The 19,830-nt window shown below is 35.9% G+C and overlaps 3 protein-coding genes across 5 annotated transcripts; 2 read left to right on the top strand and 1 right to left on the bottom strand.

Annotated features, from left to right (window-relative positions):
- Positions 1-902: 902 nt before the first annotated feature.
- On the top strand, positions 903-4,027 carry LOC132033644 (pentatricopeptide repeat-containing protein At5g18475). The gene is made up of 2 exons (XM_059423671.1): positions 903-1,131; positions 2,215-4,027. Exon 2 carries the CDS (start codon positions 2,256-2,258, stop codon positions 3,789-3,791), a length of 1,536 nt encoding a protein of 511 aa, XP_059279654.1. The 5' UTR covers positions 903-1,131; positions 2,215-2,255; the 3' UTR covers positions 3,792-4,027.
- Positions 4,028-4,546: 519 nt separating this feature from the next.
- On the bottom strand, positions 4,547-9,060 carry LOC132033645 (uncharacterized). Of its 3 annotated transcripts, none has more exons than XM_059423673.1 (6): positions 8,915-9,060; positions 8,449-8,639; positions 7,786-7,863; positions 7,605-7,680; positions 5,021-5,094; positions 4,547-4,929 (listed from the first exon to the last, which is right to left on the bottom strand). In XM_059423673.1, the coding sequence occupies exons 2-6, from the start codon at positions 8,578-8,580 to the stop codon at positions 4,858-4,860; spliced, it is 432 nt and encodes a 143-aa protein (XP_059279656.1). In that variant the 5' UTR covers positions 8,581-8,639; positions 8,915-9,060; the 3' UTR covers positions 4,547-4,857. The 3 variants fall into 3 exon arrangements, with proteins under 3 accessions (XP_059279656.1, XP_059279657.1, XP_059279655.1); XM_059423674.1 differs by lacking the exon at positions 8,915-9,060 and adding an exon at positions 8,773-8,790; XM_059423672.1 differs by lacking the exon at positions 8,915-9,060 and having other exon boundaries at positions 8,449-8,896.
- A 3,214-nt stretch (positions 9,061-12,274) lies between these two features.
- LOC132033640 (glucose-6-phosphate isomerase 1, chloroplastic) lies at positions 12,275-18,724 on the top strand. The gene is made up of 14 exons (XM_059423670.1): positions 12,275-12,930; positions 13,988-14,104; positions 14,817-14,915; positions 15,159-15,242; positions 15,557-15,700; positions 16,079-16,144; positions 16,418-16,486; positions 16,581-16,688; positions 17,124-17,176; positions 17,330-17,468; positions 17,575-17,731; positions 17,983-18,061; positions 18,193-18,259; positions 18,369-18,724. The coding sequence occupies exons 1-14, from the start codon at positions 12,406-12,408 to the stop codon at positions 18,501-18,503; spliced, it is 1,842 nt and encodes a 613-aa protein (XP_059279653.1). The 5' UTR covers positions 12,275-12,405; the 3' UTR covers positions 18,504-18,724.
- Positions 18,725-19,830: the final 1,106 nt, after the last annotated feature.

The following is a 19,830-nucleotide window of genomic DNA, read 5'->3' as shown; positions in this document are numbered from 1 at the left end:
GGAAATAGAAAGCAAAGGGGTCGGCTTGAGCCTTGGGTAGTTGGGTATGAAAAAAATTATGTTAAGAGGGCTTTCCCCATAAATGGGCCTCACGCGTCGCGAATCCTAATTAGTCAGAGTCCAAATGTGGATATCGAACACCGAATGAGAAATCAAAAGAAGAAAAAGCAAAGGAACACAGGTATTCGTCGAGAAAATAACCAAAATGACCATTTATATTTGGAGATGTTCTTGAACCGAGGGTCTATCGAAAATAGCCTTCCTACCTCCCAAGGTTGGGATAAGGTTTGCGTACACTCTACCCTCCCCAGACCCCACCATGTTGGAATATCTTTTGGGTATGTTGTTATTGTTGACCATTTATATTTGGAGATAGGTTCAAAATAGTTCCTAAAGTATTCTTCGAACATTTTTTTTCTATTAAGTTGTCAACAATGAACATTTTTGAATCTGTCAAATATTTAACGATTTTGTCTGTTAGACACGTGAGAACCGTGGAATAAAAGATTAGCCATAAATATTAGAAAAGTCTCATCAAATCCTAGAAACTGCAACACCAAAAATTATACTAGACATTAAAAAATAAAAGTATCGGAGATATTGCACATAAAAAAAGTATACCAAACTTTAGAATAGAGAAAAAAATAGAACAAGCTGCAAATATTATACCTCCCAATATGAGTTTTCGCTAAATTCTTTTATTTCAGAGTTCCTACCAAATCTAACACCAAAGTTTGTTAAATATTAAAGGAGCCCAAAGTGTTCACCTTTAACAAACTTAAAGGATAAAAATAGTTCAGATCATACTTGAGGAACTGTTTTGAACCTACAGAAACATAAAGGACCATTTTTGTCATTTTCTCGGGTTTTTTCCATTTCCTTAATGATTCCTTTATACAAATGCATTTTTCCCAAAAACAAAATTTAGTAAATTAAAAACTTGCAATTGCAAAGGAAAAACCCTGAGCCTACAAAAATCCCTCTACTGCAAAAGTTGGTGACTTTATATCTTAATTGACGTCCTAAATCCAGTTCAAGATTACCCTTCCCTTAATTTTCTTGAATATTGGTGAAAAAGAGGATCTTGAATGCAGTCAATCAATTCTATAAAGCTTTATCATTCATTCACTGGTAAACAATTTAACTATCATTAGTATGTTATAGTGATATCTCTTGTTTTGCTCTAATTTTGTTTCCAAGTATTGAAAAATAGTATAGCATTTTCTGTTTCAGTCTATTGTTATCTGTTGTTTTGAATGCTTCTTGATATTGTGTGAATTGTCTGACTTGGTTTGGATTGTGTGTCAGGACTTTCATGTGAAAAAATGTGTTTTTTTTAAGTGAATGACTGATGCTTTAGGGTGTGTTTGGTATGAAGGAAAATGTTTTCCTGGAAAATAAATGAGTGTCTTACTTATTTTCTGGTGTTGGGTAAGTAAGCAGAAAATATTGTTTCAAAAGTATTTTACATAATCTAGGCAAACACTATGAACAGTAGGGTGGAGGGTAGGAGTATGGGGGTGGTGGGGATGGGGCTATAGGGGTGGCGGTGAAGGTGGGGTGTGTTGGAGGATGGTAAGGAGACATTAATATGGAATGCCATTTATGAAACTTGTTTTCCCTACTAGGGAAGTCATTTTCCTCATTTTGAAGGAACTTATTTTCCTAGGAATAATGTTTTCGAAAAATTTTGACCAACCAAACATGGAAAAATGAAAAACACTTTCTTCCATACCAAACACACCCTTAATCTGAATGTTTGATATGGTCTAGTTGAAGTATGCAACACTTTCGCAATGTCATATGGCTTTCCAGTTTAAAGATTCATTAGAAGCGAGAAAATGAAATTAGGGAAAGAGGGGAACAGAATCTTTACATGAAAACGGGGATATGTTCAAGACTTTGTCCGATTTTGATGAATGAGCTGTAAAAAGTGATTGTCCCGCGAAATTAAGACAAAAATGTTGATTTTGCAGATCTAAACTGAAAAATATAGTTAGCAGGTGCAAAGTGTTGTGTTAACTGTATATTTTTATGAATTTCCTACAAAAAATAAAAAAAATTCACTATGGAAACTTTTTGGGACCCCAAAAATGAAAAGGCTTTACTAGTCTCCCCTCGAGTCGCCCCTGCATTTTTTCTCATGTCTATATGAGAGTTGGGATGCGGCATAATTTTTTGCCTCAACCCTAACAGCTGCACATAAATCTTCAGGTGGAATTTGAATCACAGATCCAGGAGTTCCATTAACTTGGATGAAAGCTATTGGGCACAACAGATGCAGTCTCTGTTCATCATCTAGGTTATTCTCATCTTCAGTTCAATGGATTTCTCCTCTAAATTACCAGAACAGGAATTCCCTGAGGCCAGATGCTCCTATCAAGATAGATGGCACTGCAGAACAAATACCAAGAAAACGCAAGTACATATCTCATGAATCCGCAGTCAATTTGATAAAACAAGAGAGGGATGCACGGCGTGCCCTTGAGATTTTTAACAAGGTTTCTGATCAGAAAGGTTTTAATCACAATAACTCCACTTATGCTGTTATTCTCCATAAACTCGCGGCTTGCAAGAAATTCGAAACGGTTGATGCTGTTATTCATCAGATGAAATACGAAACTTGTAAGTTTCATGAGGGCATATTTACTAATCTCATGAAACATTACTCCAAATCCTCTCTCCATGAAAAGGTTCTGGAAATGTTTGATGCAATCTTGCCTATTGTTCGGGAAAAGCCTTCGCTCAATGCCATTAGCACATGTCTGAATCTGCTTATTGAAGCAAATCAGATTGAACTGGCGAAGGAATTTCTTTTAAATGTGCAGAAGCATCTAGATTTGAAGCCCAATACATGCATTTTCAATATCCTGGTTAAGTATCATTGCAGAAAAGGGGATATCGAAGCTGCATTTGTAGTAGTAGAAGAGATGAGAAAGTCGAGAGTTTCTTATCCTAACTTGATTACTTATAGCACCCTCATGGATGGCTTATGCCGATGTGGAAGGCTTCAAGATGCACTTGACATGTTCGAGAAAATGCTTGCTAAGGATCAGATTCCGCCAGATGCATTGACTTACAATATCTTAATAAATGCATTTTGTTGTGAAGGAAAGGTGGATAGAGCTAGGAAAATAATAGAATTCATGAGGAAAAATGGATGTCAGCCAAATATAGTTAATTATACAGCTTTGATGAATGGATTTTGTAAGGAAGGAAAAGTGGAAGATGCCAAGGAGGTATTTCATGAGATGAAGGGATTAGGCTTAACACCGGATATAGTTGGCTATACAACATTGATAAATTCCTTTTGCAGGGCTGGTAAAGTTGGTGAAGGCATCGAGTTACTCGAAGAAATGAAGGATAAAGGGTGCAAAGCTGATGATGTGACTATAAAAATCATACTCGGGGGATTGTGCAGAGCGTCTAGATCAAGTGAGGCTTTCGATATGCTCGAGAGGTTACCTTATGATGGTGTCCATCTAAGTAAAGAAAGTTACAGGATCGTGTTAAATTTCTTGTGTAAAGAAGGTGAGCTAGAAAAAGCGATGGAGTTGTTAGGTTTAATGTTGGCTAGACGATTTGTGCCCCATTTTGCTACGTCAAATGAATTGATAGTTCAACTATGCGAGGCTGGAAAGGCAGCTGATGCAGCTTTGGCATTGTTTGGGCTATTAGAGATGGGGTTTAAGCCAGAGCCTCAGACATGGAGCATGTTGATTGATGTGATTTGCAGGGAGAGAAAGTTGTTGCCTGCATTCCAATTACTTGATGAGTTGATTCTGCAATAGTTACTTGTGTTGTGATTGTAGGCTGTTTTTTTTCAATTTTTTTTAATTACATAAGGGTTAGGGGGAAGGAGAAATGGGGAAGGGGATTACATTGTGGGGATTCGAACCCTCACCAACGAGGTGAAAGTTCAGGTAGGCAAAATTTTGATTGATACTGTTTGTTTTCTTGTTCAGTGACTCTTATAAAGGAGATAGTAGAACATGCCGATTTCAGCGTCATTAGCTTTCTGTAGACATCAACATATGTTCATTAGAAGTTTAATCTACATCTGTTATGCATTTCACCACCCTAATATTTGCCTCGAATGAATTACTAGTACATCTTAGAAATTGCTACTTCTCGTTATGACTCGGCCTCCAAATACGAGAAAATTTTCCAGAAAAAGGCCGTAGCTTGTTCTATGGCTTTTTCAACTAATAACATTTTATTGGTATCATAATATTGACATGAGATCGAGTATAAATTAAGTAACATGATCAGTGAAGATTTAGATAGCCAGCACCAGCTTGTTTGGAACTAGTTACTGAAGATTCATATAGCTAACCCCAGCTTGTTTGAACTGAAGCACAGTTCTTTGTATTCAATTAATAACACGTAAAGACCATAGCTGAAATAGTTCACAACCTTTATACGAGGGGCAAGAAGAAATGGTCGATAGAGAGCTCAACAGGATACCCTGATAGAGCAACGATTCAACAATAATCTGTAATTTGATGGAAAATGCGTGCACATCCAAATTCGTTCTCAACCATGATTTGAGACAACATAAAGTCCACTGATATTCTTGCAAGAAATCTACGAAAACAAGAGGCCACCAGTTCTTTAGTCGATCCAAGTCCCAAAAAGAAAAGAGGATAAAATAGAAACAAGAAGATTTCATATAAACAGTCCTCTAAAATGAGGTTGGTGATTAGGCAGCTTCGCTATACATGTGCAAAAGATAGTACAATTGCCTAATTGACGTCAACTACAGATCAAACTGTGCATCCCAACTCCTGTAATATGCGATGGTGCCAGTAGGATCACGAGATATACTACAATGGGGATGGTGCATATCTTGGGGCTTTACCAAATGGAGTGCTTCATACCAAGACCGTTACACGTTAGAATTAGACCCTTGTAGCGATTAAGGTATTCCTGCAATCAAATGTCAGAGCAGTGTTAACAATGAAGACATAATCAAGCACCTAAATCTAACCAGAACGAAAAAGATTGGGAGGAAACTCACGACGATATCGTAATCATAGGCTTGTAGCATCCCTTTATTGTCGTATTCTTGTCGTTTCACAGGATCAATCAAAACTGTTATGTCACAATTGGAAAGTTAAATATAGGGAAACACGACGAATGCCCTTGAGATTAATCCGAAACAGACACATAAAAAGGTGAAAGTAAGAGTGGATAAAATATCTTAAGACATGTAAAAAGTTGGTGACCGGGTCACTATAGTTTGTATTATCACACTGTCCGACAAGGCATCCGCATCAGCTATTATCCCGTTACATCGCTAACTTCTTACACACAATCAGATTATAATTTGTTTTTAATTGGATTGTTTTTTTCCCACAATTACTAAATGCAACAAAAAAGGCAGCTCAGAAAATAAAGACACCTCTTACAAAAACACCCAACAGTTTATACCAGTGCTAATTTGGAAAGTTAGCTTGAATTAAAATTCTCACTTACAATTAACTAAAAAGATCACGATGAAGGTCCTCTCCTGATATATTCGGAGTTCGCCTAACAAACAGTTATTGAAGTCCCAATTTAGTGAAGTTGTATTTGCTAGATCACTTAGTCTACACAGACAGCATAGCCAAGTCTATCCCCAGATAAGAGGAGGTTACAATAGACTACCCTAAAAACAGGCGACCCTCTGAATATTGAATGAATAGAATGGGATGGATTCACATAATTCATATAATCAACTCCAACTAGTTTGAGACTGAGACGCAGTTGAGTTGAGTAGAGCTAATGTTGTAAACTCTCAAAAAAACAAAGCCAATGAGAAACATAAGTCTTGACAAGCCTGTTATGAAGAAAATTGACAAACGTAAGTCTTGACAAGCCTGTTATGAAGAAAATTGACCATTCTTTGCACCAGACTCAAATCTAACTTGCACTCTCCAACAATTCTAGAACCTTCATAATTACTCTATCAACAACAACAACAAGAAGCCCAGTATAGTCCCACCATAATTACTCTATCAGAGTAGCTCAAATTTTCTTTCTCACTATTCTAAACTTTCATGATTAGTTGGAAAATGCAGACACAAGTGTTTGGAAAACCGAATGTTAGTCACCGTCTACAGGACCATTTTAGAATCTAGGAGTTCAACTTTAGCACACAATTTTGTCTTTCCAGAAAATAATCATTTACCTGAACAAACAGATTCATCTCAAAGACTAACGTGCCAATAATTTTCTATTAATTCTAAGTTCTTCAATAGAACTGATTTTCAAATATTCTAAACCTACATTTATTTATTTACTGAAAAGGTAACATATTCTAAAACCTATAATTTAGCTTACAGAATATGATAGTTGGCATATAAACAGGAATGTTTTGATACTGACAATACAATGGATGGGATAGCAGCGAGAGAGAGGAAAAGAGGTGGCCCCAAAATAATACTCCAGGGCTAGCGCGCTATCCAAGTTAGGTAAAAGACACACGTTGAGGTACCCAGACCCTTTTGATTGAGGAAGAAGAAGTGCGGGTATGAAACTTTGGTAAATAATAATGTAAATAAGGTTTCTTTAAATGGGCCCGCTTAGCTCAAAGGTTAGAGCTTGCATTTCAACCAATACTCAAGGTTGTGTAATTAATACTCGGGCTGATATCGTTAACTGTGGGTGTTGGTTTCTTTCATGACAAAAACCACTTTGATCAAAATTAATACAGCCATGTATGACATGTCACATTTGCCTAGCTGTTCAACTTAAAGATAACTGAGATAAGCGTATATGCACACCTAGTATTTGAAGCTTATACTCTATAACAGCATTCTCAATGCCCACAAACTTGACAAATAATAGTCAAAAAACACCAGGGCGAGTGCATGTACAAATATATTCTTAGTTAAACAAAGATAAGCTCTTGCAATGAGATCAGTCCGTTACCTTTTTACTCCCATAATACTGATACACAATTATATAATCTAACTACTTTTGATGACTCACTCTTTACTGCCTATTTTGTCCCTATACCAGGAGCAGTAGTTATCTTTAATTTTCAATTTTTTTTTTGTTGTTGTTGTTGTAGGAGTTATTGCTTTTATTAGGTTTGCACTACAGTGCGACATTAGTGCGTTATGGATGCTCCTTACATTACTGAGAAGTGAATCCTATAATCTATTTTCTCAAAAACAAACTCATAGAGTGACCCATACCTCCTACGAAATAAACTATGAGGAAAATTCTCTGACCTACTCTTTACTATAGACATCCCTTGTTTCTGGAAATCATGAACTTGAATCCCTCTTCTGCAAGCTTGGCAGAAATCCATGCTATTTTGCTGAACATGGTTGCAATTAAGTAGCACACGTGGATATCGGCTCTCTACAACCATTCCCTTTACCTGAATCTAGACGGACATAAGTATTTGATTCTCAAGTTACTCAATCAAGCATGTTGCTTGCAGAAGACATGTTATTAAACAAACAAACTCCAAGAAAAACCAGATATGAACTAAATATTGACTGATTGCAGGTTGAAAACTCCGTATAAATCAACTTTGATTTGTCAGAGGCTTTAAAAAATTAGCCAGTTAAGAACCAAATAAACTGTTACAGCTTTGAAAAAGAACTAACCTTGGTACGCCTCATTTATTTCCTGAAACTTTGAGGTAGAACTATCCTGATCTTTTTGCTTATCTGGATGCCATTTCTGTCCCCAAAACGACAATTATAAAACGAATGCTAGAACTAAGAAAATGAATAAATGAAATGTTAATAAAAGAATTGGTTTATCATGGATAGACTGAAAACTAACCAAAGCAAGACGGATATAATTGGACCGAATGACCTCCTCTGTAGCATCATAATCCACTTCCAGTATTCTATAGTAATCCTACATCCAAGAAATGCAAAAGCACAAGTCAATACTGCAACTTTACACAATATTCCAGCAAATAAAACCAAAATTTACTTCCAGTATCCCATTATAATCCTATATACACATTTGAGACTGGGCGGAGCCAGGTGCAGGCCCCCCTTCAGCGAAAAATTACATTGTATGGACAAGATTAAAATTATTTGTTATATACACACAGAGTAGATGTGGAATCCCCTTGGTTTCTTCTTGTGTTTACTTTTTTTTATATTTTAGAGCCCCATAATGAAAATTCTGACTCCGCCACTGTTTGAGAAATGCAAAACCTAAACTCAGACACATATTTATAGGAATAGGATAAAACCAAAATCAATTACCAGTATCCTATAATAAACATACACAAACATTCAAGAAATGCAAACCCCACCAATCAAAGTTACAAACTTGACACAAATTTAACAAAATAATACCAAAATCCACTACCAGTATCCTATAATAAACCCCCACAAACATTCAAGAAATGCAAACCCCACCAATCAAAATTACAAACTTGACACAAATTTCAACAAAATTACAAACTTGACACAAAATACACATGAATACCTTGGGCTTAGACAAAACTGAGAAGAAGTCAAATTTAAGATAAGAATCATCATCCTCTTCTTGCTGCTGTTGCTCATGTTGTTCTTCCTCGTAATCGTGTTGGAAATCATTGCTCCACTCGTCCCACATCATCTTTTCTTCTCAACAATATTTTCAGCTCAATAAAAATAGGCAACCCATAAAAGATTTATCTGAAAAGAAAACAGATGGAAAAAAATATTACCCCCCCTCCCCCGGTCCCACCACCAAAAAAAAAAAAAAAAACCTAGCGTTTTTTTAAGTTTATCTTGTCTAGTCTAGATAATAAAATGCAGGTCTAGATACCCGCTAAGATGAGGAAAATTCTGAGAGAATTTATCTAATCCGAAAGGTCAAGAGACAATCCCCATAAAAAAAGGGAGATAAAAAGAAATTGAAAATGAAGAAAAGTAAGGAAAATTGATTAATTAGGAATTAAGGTGGATACCTGTTTTGTGTTTTTTGTTTCTTTCAAGGGTGGATTTTTTGTGCCTTTTTTTTTTTGTCGAGAGATTGATGTGTTACCACGAATGCACTTTTTTGTTAGGACACTTGGCTTCTTGATTTGCGTTATTTATCTCACTGAATTTTCAACATTTTTTTGCGCGGATGCTCTTAAATTTTCATTTTTTCGCGGGTTCTGAATTCGAATCTCAGCTCAGTAAAAGAAAGAGAAAATTTTACAAGATAAAAGTTTAGATTCACAAGGTAGAATTTTACCTTCATAAGGCAGAGTTTTACCCAAAACTCTAATTTGAGATTTTTTTTAAATTTTAATGAACGGGAGTTCAAAATCCGAAATCAAGAATTTTTTAGCAAAGGCCAATCTTGCAAATTTCCCAATTTTCAAAAGGAGAAAATATTTGGGTCAGCTGGGTTTGGGCTTGGCTCTTATTCATCTTTTTTGGTTAAGTGACCTGAAAACTTAGTAGGCGTTTGGCCATAGAAATTAAATATTTTTCACTTTATTTGAATTTTTTTACGGTGAAGTTGTGTTTGATTATGATTTTTGTAAAAAAGCAAATGATTGTTTGAATGTATAAAACGTGAAAAAAAACAAAAATATGATTTTAGGTGTTTTTCAAGTTTCAAATACAACTTCAAATGGTATATGAAATTTTCATGGCAAAGGCTGGTTTTCAAATAAAGTGGAAAAAAAATGGAAAAAAAGTGAAGACATGTACTTACATTTTGGAGCAGGGGTCACTCCAAATATATGAAGTAAATATAATTTATATAATTATTAATAAAAGATTTTAAATTTTAATATTTTTTAAAATTTGACAGAGGTTGTATGATTAATAAGTAAAGATAAGTTTTCTCTAGTTAAATTAGATACAGTACACTTACCTTCTAATAATTATTCCTCTATCTATAATATTTTTTCATGTTTATGGCGATTTCAATTTTAAATTAACTCAGTTTTTCTGTATTAACTATATATTTTATGTCATTTTTTATTGGTCTTTCCATCAAAAACAAAAGTTCTTTTTACCTTTTTTCCAGTTAAGCAATTATCCAATACGAGCACTTAATGGGAGTAATATTTTTTCAATTATGAAAACATAGATTGGTAGAGAGTTGAGTAACGGTGAGTACACAAATTATGCCGTAAATTTCGTGCAATAAGTTATTAATACTAGGGAATCTTTCTTGTTTTCCCTTGCGAGATAGTGAATTACCATGATTTTCTTTTAAGATTGTGTATTTAAATTTAACATGGGAGTAGGTGACATACAATTATTTCTTCTAGGCTTTGTGAACGTAAAACAATACCCATACTATTCTAGGGTAGACCCTATTTTGGGAATCTTGGAAAACAAATATCTAGATTCACGTAAAGAATCACAATAATTGCAACGACAAAAATGCATTTCATACTCTTTCAAATTAGTTGATTCTCGTCAAAATAAAATCTCTGTCAATTGAGATGGTGTTGAAGTTGAAATAGAATCACAAGTCGGTCTCATGATCATTACTACTTGGACTATGACAAGGTAGAACAATTTGAATGGTCGCAGTACATCCAAATGAGGTGGCCCATAATGCAATAGGAATTGAAGCAAATGATCTTCAATCAAGTGACTGCATTCTCATGAGTAGAAGAGGATTGATTGCTCATCTCTCTTTTGTAGGTTGCAACTTGTACATTGAAGGCTATGTATAGTGGCAGATCCAGATTTTTCATCTAGGGTGTTCGGAAACAGCTGAGCTAAACTTTTCCATGTTGTTGAGGGTGTTCAAAACATATATATTTACATAAACTCATAGAATTTACCCTATATATACAGTCAAATTTTTTGTCGAGGGGGTTCGAGTGAACACTCTGGCCTACCTTTAATCCGCCCCTGGCTATGTATATAAAAACGTAGAATTTTGAATCTACTAAAATATAAAATTTAAATTCGTCTACTAAGCAACTTGAAAATGTAGAACTTTTACAGTGCAAGTGGTCATTCCTCTTTCCGCTTGTTGCTATTTTTAAATTTGTCTTCCCTTAATTAATAAGGTTGAAAAATATATATTATGCATGAAAAGATTAATGAAGAGACCTTTCTTAAAATTACGTTATCCATATTAAGGAACAAAAATGATATATTGGTAGAATGAAATAAGCTGGGAAATTACAGTCACAACATCATCAACCTACCAAATACAATAATGGATTGAAATGCTAGAATTACAACTCAAATTCAAGATCATTAGCACAATACAAATTAACCTTCAAGCATAATGGTAAACATGATACCTGTAAAATGTGAGTAGTTCATTGTAGTGCCCGGTGCTAGGGCAAATCTATAATGTCTCCTCCAGGTCACATGAACTCCCTAGCTTTTATTCAAACTTTGTGTATATATTTTAAAAATCATTAAATGGCTATAAATATTTAACCGTTAACTTGGTTACTACTATATATTAACCTAAAATCGATACAAGAACTCATAAATCAAAGAATTTGGATCTGCCCCTGCCCAATGCTTATGATATTTGTGCAAGTATGAGGGCCATCGAATCAAACAACATAGAAGAAGAATATCCAAGGAACCCGACCCATGTCCTTGGACTACCACAAAATAGCACAATACCTCCAAATTCAAAACCATAGCCAACCAATCTCAGCCTGTAATTTTACACCAACCCCATCTTGGTCCATTTGGGCTCCCACGAGCATCAACTTCTTGTTTTACACCGGTACTTTCTGTCTCAATTTATGTGCCACAATTTTCTTTTTAGTTTATCCTAAAATAAGTAAATATTATTTTTTATATTTAGAAATAATTTAATTTTACAAGACAACCATAAATCTTAAAAGCCTTCATTTTTCTCTTAAATTTCATATCTAATTAAATAGTGCCTCATAAATTGGAACGGAAAGACTAGGTAATTTATTATTGTCACGTACACCCTGCGTGTACACAACTCTCGCACAACATCATGTGTTCACAAGTCACAAAATACAAAAAGTAAAATATGAACTAACAATGATCATCACAACAGTACTATGTCGTTTGGTGGACGGTATAAGTTGAAATATGCCAGCGCTAATTTTTTATATCATATTTGGTAGAAAGTATAAATTTATCTTGGGATAAATTTATATCTTATACCAAATAAGATATAAAATACATCCCATCCCAAGAGATGAGATATCCCTTCTTATTTCACTTATACTAAAATTATTTTATATCATTTTTTAAATGATATAAAATAATCTCAAAAAATGAGATAAATTAATTCCGAAATTATAATTTCGCTATAATTTTGACTACCTAACGAACGAGCGCTGTTGGTATATAATGCAAGAACTGCCTTTGCCTTCCAAAAGCCAAATAAAACCCAAAAGCACCTTTTTCTAATGGCTTCATGATCTCTCTCTTTCTCCCTTGTTTATATCGCTTCACAAATTCCTCTTTCTTTTTGTATATGAATTAATAAAAAATGGCTTCTTCATCTCTCTCTAGTATCTACTCACCTTCTTCATCTTTCAAATCTGAATTAAAATCCACTCACAAAATCAACTCTTCCCAATTGAGTTTTTTATCGAACAAATCAAGATTCCATGTACACGCGCTGGCGCGTGAAGTTTCCACTGACAACAACAACAGCGTTGTACCCAAGTTAAACAAAGACAACAACATTGGGTTAGTGAAAAACCCAAAGGCTTTATGGAAGAGATATGTTGACTGGCTTTACCAACACAAAGAGTTGGGTTTGTATTTGGATGTAAGTCGGGTCGGGTTTAGTGATGGTTTTCTTGAAGAAATGGAGCCCCGTTTGCAAAAAGCGTTTAAGGACATGGTTGATTTGGAAAAAGGTGCTATTGCTAATCCAGATGAAGGTAGAATGGTGGGTCATTATTGGTTGAGAAGTCCTCATCTTGCTCCAAATTCATTTCTCAAGTTGCAGATTGAAAATGCTCTTGAAGCTGTTTGTCAGTTTGCAAATGATGTTGTTGGTGGTAAGGTCAGTTTGGTGTCAACTATTTTCAGCTAAAAGTCAACCCTTTATTTGCTTTTTGGTCTGTATTAAGAACCCCCTCATTATTGGTGAAAGACAACATATATATAGAGATTGGAAAAAGAAAAAAAAAAAACTTATATAGAGGACTTGTATAGTTTGCAAATGATGTTGTAAGAGGCATTTCAAGTCGCATAGTTAAAAATTACTATTATGATATGAGTAATGTAGTTTCAGTGATTGTATGGGAATGGAAATTTAGTATAATAAGCTTATAAGGAACTTTTGTCTTTAGAGTGGTAATGTATGTTCCTAACTTCTAAGCTACAATTTTCTGATTTCAATCCTTTATTTGCCTTTTGTTCTTCATTAAGAACCCCTAATTTGTGTTGAAAGACAGCTTACTTAGTGGACTTGTAAAGCCGAGTTGCGACGTAGTTGATTGGTCTTGATTTCCTTTTGTTCTGCTTGAATAATCTTAATATATACAAATCTTAATTTTGCCACTTTTGACGATCTCTATTTATTTTTGATGAATCAACCTCAAGTGCACATAGTTAAAAATTATTATGATATGAGTAATGTAGTGATTGTATGGGATTGGATATTTGGTATAAATTGCTTATAAGGAACTTTTGACTTTAGAGCACCCAGGGTGTGGCCTAGTGGTCAATGAATTGGGAGGAAAACTATGAGGCCTCAGGTTCAAATTCCAGCGGAGGCAAAAACACTAGGTGTTTCTTTCCATATGTCTAAGCCTTTGTGACAGAGTTACCCGGTACTTATTGCTGGTGGGAGTAGCGGGTATCCTGTGGAATAGTTGAGGTGCGCAAAAGCTGACTCAGAAACCACCCTTATCTTAATTTTTTTTTTTTGGAAATTTTGACTTTAGAGTAGTAATGTATGTTCCTAATTTCTAAGCTACACCTTTCTGGCTTATTATCTGGTTATCCTTTAAGCCTCAACATCTGAAAAAGCATAACTTGGCACCTTTGATTGGTTACGGACTGTTGTATCGTTAAGCTTTGTCAACTTATTGTGAATTACAACATCTACTTTGCAGATCAAGACTCCTTCTGGTGGTCGATTTACGCAAATTCTTTCTGTTGGAATTGGTGGTTCAGCACTTGGACCACAATTTGTGGCTGAGGCATTGGCTCCTGACAACCCTCCTCTGAAGGTAATTGGCAGTTGTATTCAAGATCAACAGAAAAGTTTGTGGGTTAACTGAACTCACTCTTTTAGCAGTAAAGTATTTAGGTGTTTTACCAAATTTCCCTCACCTTCAAATCCTATGAGAACAAAAAAGGAACAAATCTTTTTACTCAGTTTCCTGTATCAAGCATCTCAACATGTTGTGAGTACCTATATCATAAAATTTGCAGCACTTCACCATCTAATGTGCACCTTTGCTTAATTAGTTGTTTGTTCAACGTTGTAAATTTGGCTTAAAAGTTCTATGTTTACTTTACCGAGCATCGCTATCAATGTTGTAAAACATTTTTATCTTGCCAAACTGGTGCTGCACAACATCAAAGCCAAATGCAAGTGACTTGACTTAGTCCTATCCTTTATTCTTGCGTCTGTAGTGATCATGATAATATTGTTTCTCTTATTTGACGTGTCAAGCACTAATGAATTTCTCCATGGAACAGTTTTTCTCTCATTAAGTGTGTGGATAACATCAAACGATGCAAAAGAACTTGTGCATAAAATTTAGTGATTAAGGATATAAAATATAAATTGCCTTTTACATAGTTCATAATAATTCTACATGGTGCCTTTTGTACACATATGTAGAATCTTCCTTACCTTTTTATCTGTTTCTCCCACTTCTCTCTCTCTCTTTATATATATAAATATGTATAACATGCTTTACCATCTCTTGGCAGATAAGATTCATCGACAACACAGATCCAGCAGGTATTGACCATCAAATTGCACAACTTGGCCCTGAGCTGTCTTCAACACTTGTTATTGTTATTTCAAAGGTGGTTATGCGTCTAGTTTCTGTGTTTTTTTTTGTTTCGTTTACAAAAATAGAGATTTTTTTTTTTAATGAGAAATCTCCAAGGGCTTATTGGCGCACGGTTCGAATTAATGAGCCAACTCCTCTGCCTTCTCCACTAAATGGCTTTTGTCTGCAGCAGGGTTCGAACCCTGTGCCAAAGCCCTGGGGGCTGCATGAATAGAGAATTTTCTAATACTCTTGCTGATCTTTTTATGTTACTTAGAGTGGAGGCACACCAGAAACCCGAAATGGCTTGTTAGAAGTTCAGAAGGCCTTTCGTGAAGCTGGCCTGGAATTTGCAAAACAGGTTTTGACCCCAGGTTCTTTTTTCTGCTTTCATATTTTTCACCATAATGTGGAGTTGCTTTCTGATGAGTACCATACTTTCAAGCAAATCAAAGCTCTCTGGAAGAGATTTGAAAAACATTATGACTGGTTATCTCTGTTTAATCTGCATCTGCTGGTTCAGGAGTTTTAGTAGGTCTATGAAAAGATTCTGCCAGATCTGTTATCCTTTGGATCTGTCTTTCTGTTCACTCTCCAATGTAGTTTACATCGCCGGCTGTGCATAGCATTGCTCTTAAATAGTTCTCATCGTTGCTTACTGCCACTCATATGCAGGGTGTTGCCATTACACAAGAGAACTCGTTGCTTGACAATACTGCTAGAATTGAGGGTTGGTTAGCCAGATTCCCTATGTTTGATTGGGTGGGTGGAAGAACCTCTGAAATGTCTGCAGTTGGTTTACTTCCAGCTGCACTTCAGGTTTGTTACTCCTAAACGCACATTTCTACTGTCTTTGTTTCTATATCACAATTTTCACCCCTTTAAACTTTCCAAACTTTACATGAAAGTCACAATGTTCATGCGACTCTCACTCTCACAAGTTTAAAAAGTCAAATTAATTTGTGTAAATTGAAATGTGATCTTGTCTTTATCAAATTAATCTATATATAACCTCCACTACTTTTTAAGACTTCTAATTTACCAAGCATGTATTATGTAAGTGCAAGTATGACAACGCTTATTATAATCAAAGGTCAGCCAGACTTTGTTGCATAGAATGAGACACACGGAAATATTTCATCTTGTCCTAGAACATTTCTATCACAGGATGACTAATGTTTTTATTTTTCACTCCAGGGAATTGATATTAGAGAGATGCTTGCTGGCGCTGCATTGATGGACGAAGCAAACAGGACAACTGTGGTATGACTATATGGCTTCTTCACGTTCTTTTGACAAATAAAAGTTGATTCTTTTGTATTTGGAAATTTGAGAATAACTAGTAAATTTTCCAAGTACAGGCCATTGAAACAAATTTCTTTGTAGAATTATATGAGCTATATTATTTTTTGGTTGGCTGACTTCAGGAAAAAATAAGATGGGCTACATTTTTTTTAAAACTTCAAGAATCTGTCTTTGATCTGTACTAGAACAAATTGATGATTGCTATTGCAACAACTTATTATTTGTCATCAGGTTCGGGATAACCCTGCTGCGCTACTTGCTTTGTGTTGGTACTGGGCAACTGATGGAGTTGGATCCAAGGTCTGGTTCACCTTCAGATTTGTGATTGTGATGTCGGAGGAGCATATAGTTGTGTACTTGACTATGTCGATATGCTGTTTTTTATGTGTTGCAGGATATGGTTGTCCTCCCATACAAGGACAGTTTATTACTATTCAGTAGGTATTTACAGCAGCTTGTCATGGAGTCTCTTGGAAAAGAGTTTGACCTGGACGGTAACCGGGTATGTTTCCAATAGCTCCAATGCTTTTTAATTTTCGTGGAAGAAAACCACACAGAATAGAGGCATTTCCACTTACTCATGTAACTGTACGCGCACCAACTCAGTTAACCACTTCTCACAAAAGGAACTCTGTAAATTACTAAATTAAGACAATTTGTTCAGTGGAAACATTTGCGATTTTTTTTTTTTTTTTTTGATGACATGGAAACCCACAGCCGCTACCCTTCGGGTGCGCACAGGGTAAACCCAGGAAACATTTGCGATTTTGCTTCATTTAAATCCTTTAATATCTGTTGTCTACCTGCCTTTTCCTTTGTCCAGTTATCTAGGCTGTTGAAGATCTCCCTTCATTCACTAATTTAGATTGTTGATAGAATTTCAGTTGTGAATAAGATCTCCTGGTGTTTATGTTTATAATTTTTTTGCTGCTCACAGGTGAATCAAGGTATCAGCGTTTATGGAAACAAAGGGAGTACGGATCAGCATGCGTAAGTTTGGATTGTGCTTTTCACTTATGACTAAAGGAAGACTAAACAAGAAAAGGAAAAAAAAAAGGCTTGTATTCTTTTTTCTGAAGTTTGTGTAGGCAAACCTGTCCTCACTTCACCATAAAAATTTTATCCTCTTTTTCTTGGTTCTAGCTATATTCAACAACTCCGAGAAGGCGTGCACAATTTCTTTGCAACATTTATTGAAGTATTGCGTGATAGGCCCCCTGGTCATGATTGGGAGCTTGAACCTGGTGTTACTTGTGGTGACTACCTCTTTGGAATGTTGCAGGTTTGTTCTTCTAATATTTTAGTTTAGTGATGATCTTTTCTTCTTTTCTGTTTTATTTTTCTTGCTATTTGTAGCTTTATTCAAAGGGTTGATCCATGTCTTGCAGGGAACAAGGTCAGCTCTGTATTCGAACGATCGGGAGTCCATCACAGTCACTGTGGACGAAGTGACACCTAGATCTGTTGGAGCTCTAGTAGCACTCTACGAGCGAGCTGTTGGGATTTATGCCTCACTTGTCAACATTAACGCTTATCATCAACCGGGTATTTCCTTTATCCTTTTGTTCCCTACATGGTCCTTAGTAAGAGCTAAATGCTGACTGGTTGATTTGGTTTAGTGGCTTACTACATTTTTTTTTTTTTTTTTAAGTTTTATGTCAAATCTCCCAAATGATCTAAAAATAAAACACAGGTCCACACATTTTCTTCCGTTCAAATTGTAAAGGGTTAATTGAATTGAAGTTAATATATGTCCTATTCACGCAAGGCCAACTAACATATATTTATGGCATCAGGTGTGGAAGCTGGCAAAAAAGCTGCTGGAGAAGTTCTTGCGCTTCAAAAGCGTGTCCTTCAAGTACTTAATGAGGCCAGGTATGTTGATGAGAATATCTTGGTTCTCATTGTTCTTTCTTTGGTAGAAAAATACTGATGCAAATTCTATTAACTTCAAATTCTATCTTTGGTGAGATGGCGGCTATTAACTATGTTATTTCTTTCTCCAGCTGTAAAGAGCCTGTTGAACCACTTACTCTAGTGGAAATAGCTGACCGTTGCCATTGTGAAGATGATGTATGATCCATCTCTTTATGTCTTGCTTATTTTTTTCTTTTTCTTTATTTAATATACAACAGGATGCAATTTTTTTTCTTATTTTTTCTTTTTCTTTGCAATTTGGCAGATTGAAATGATCTATAAGATTATTGCACACATGGCTGCTAATGACAGAGCTCTTATTGCCGAAGGTAGTTGTGGTTCTCCTCGGAGCATAAAAGTTTATCTGGGGGAGTGTAATGTTGATGAGTTATATGCCTAGTAGATCTTTCTTATATTTCTTCATACATCTGAGAAATACATATGTGCCCGAGATAGGGTCCGGCCTTGTGGTGGCTGATTATTGGGGATTCCTAACTGCTGTTAAGAAATAAAACATCCATTTTTTTTCTTTTCAAAGCACCATGTTCACATCTATTAGCTGTATCCGAGCATATTTGCTTCCCCGTGATCAAATAAATTTCAGAAAGCTGAGTTTGTAGACGTTCCTGTTTATAATTTGCTCTTGTTCACTGTATTTTTTGTTATTGATTGGACATACTTCTGGTAAAACCAACATATGTTGGTGATATTTTGTGAAACTTGACATTCTATTGATACCATTGTGATCTCGTTATCCTTTCATGAACCATTATAATGCACCAAAAGTTCCATAGGACCATCAGAAGTGAGGTGGAAGAAGAATTCCCTTTGTTTGGGAAACTTCTGATTCTCGTATTCTCTTGCTGATTCATGATTTTGTCAAGTCAGAAGGAATTGGTGTCTGACCTAAACTTCAATGTGGAACACTTCCTTTTAACTTGGTGTATAAACAATAGTTGGTTTGAAAGAGGTGGAATCTTCATAGAGATATATTGGCTGGTTGTCCGGTCCTATTCCTTCATCGGTTGTGAAAGGGTTTTCAAACGGCTTCAAATAGTCTCATTGTTTTAAGGTTCTGGGTTGGACATTCAGATTCTTTCGCAGCTCCCATCTTTTATAGTCCTTTTCCATGCTGTGGTATGAGGGACCAGTGAGTTGGTCTATTCCACTTTGATTTGAACATCTGGGCTCCACCGGAGAAAGGGACCACATTGTCCTGAGATCTGCCTTGGATCACCATATATTTGTTAGAAAATGACTCACAACTCAAGCGCCCAGGCTTAGTTCAAGTGTTGAGGGAGGTGTGACTCAGGATTTAGCCCTGCGCCATGCGAATTAAGCCTGGTATTTAAGTGGAGAAGGGTATAGGGGTGGACCTATTATCTCCGAGTTTTGAAGGCTGCAGTTGGTCCTAAAGGTTGGTTCCGGATTTCTTGGTCATCCAAAAAAGGAAGAGCCACAACTCTCCTAAACAGAACATATGTTGTTTAGACCCGGAAGGGTGGCCAAGTTGGTTGAGCATGAATCTCCCAAATTGGGAGTCTTGGGTTCAAATCCCTTGGCATGCTTTCTCAGTTGAGCTCATCACACGGGGCTTGCCTAGTGCGATTTACCTCTACCATCCGGTTTGCGGGCTATTACACTTGAGCGAGGTTTATGCTGTGCGCACCCGAAGTGTAGCGGTTACATGTTCCCTTGTTAAAAATATCTGTTGTTTAGTAAATGAC

Source organism: Lycium ferocissimum, chromosome 10 (genome assembly GCF_029784015.1).
Source record: "Lycium ferocissimum isolate CSIRO_LF1 chromosome 10, AGI_CSIRO_Lferr_CH_V1, whole genome shotgun sequence".
Classification (NCBI taxonomy): Eukaryota; Viridiplantae; Streptophyta; class Magnoliopsida; order Solanales; family Solanaceae; genus Lycium; species Lycium ferocissimum.
The sequence above is the reverse complement of the archived record's forward strand: the minus strand, read 5'-3'. Positions and strand labels throughout refer to the sequence as shown.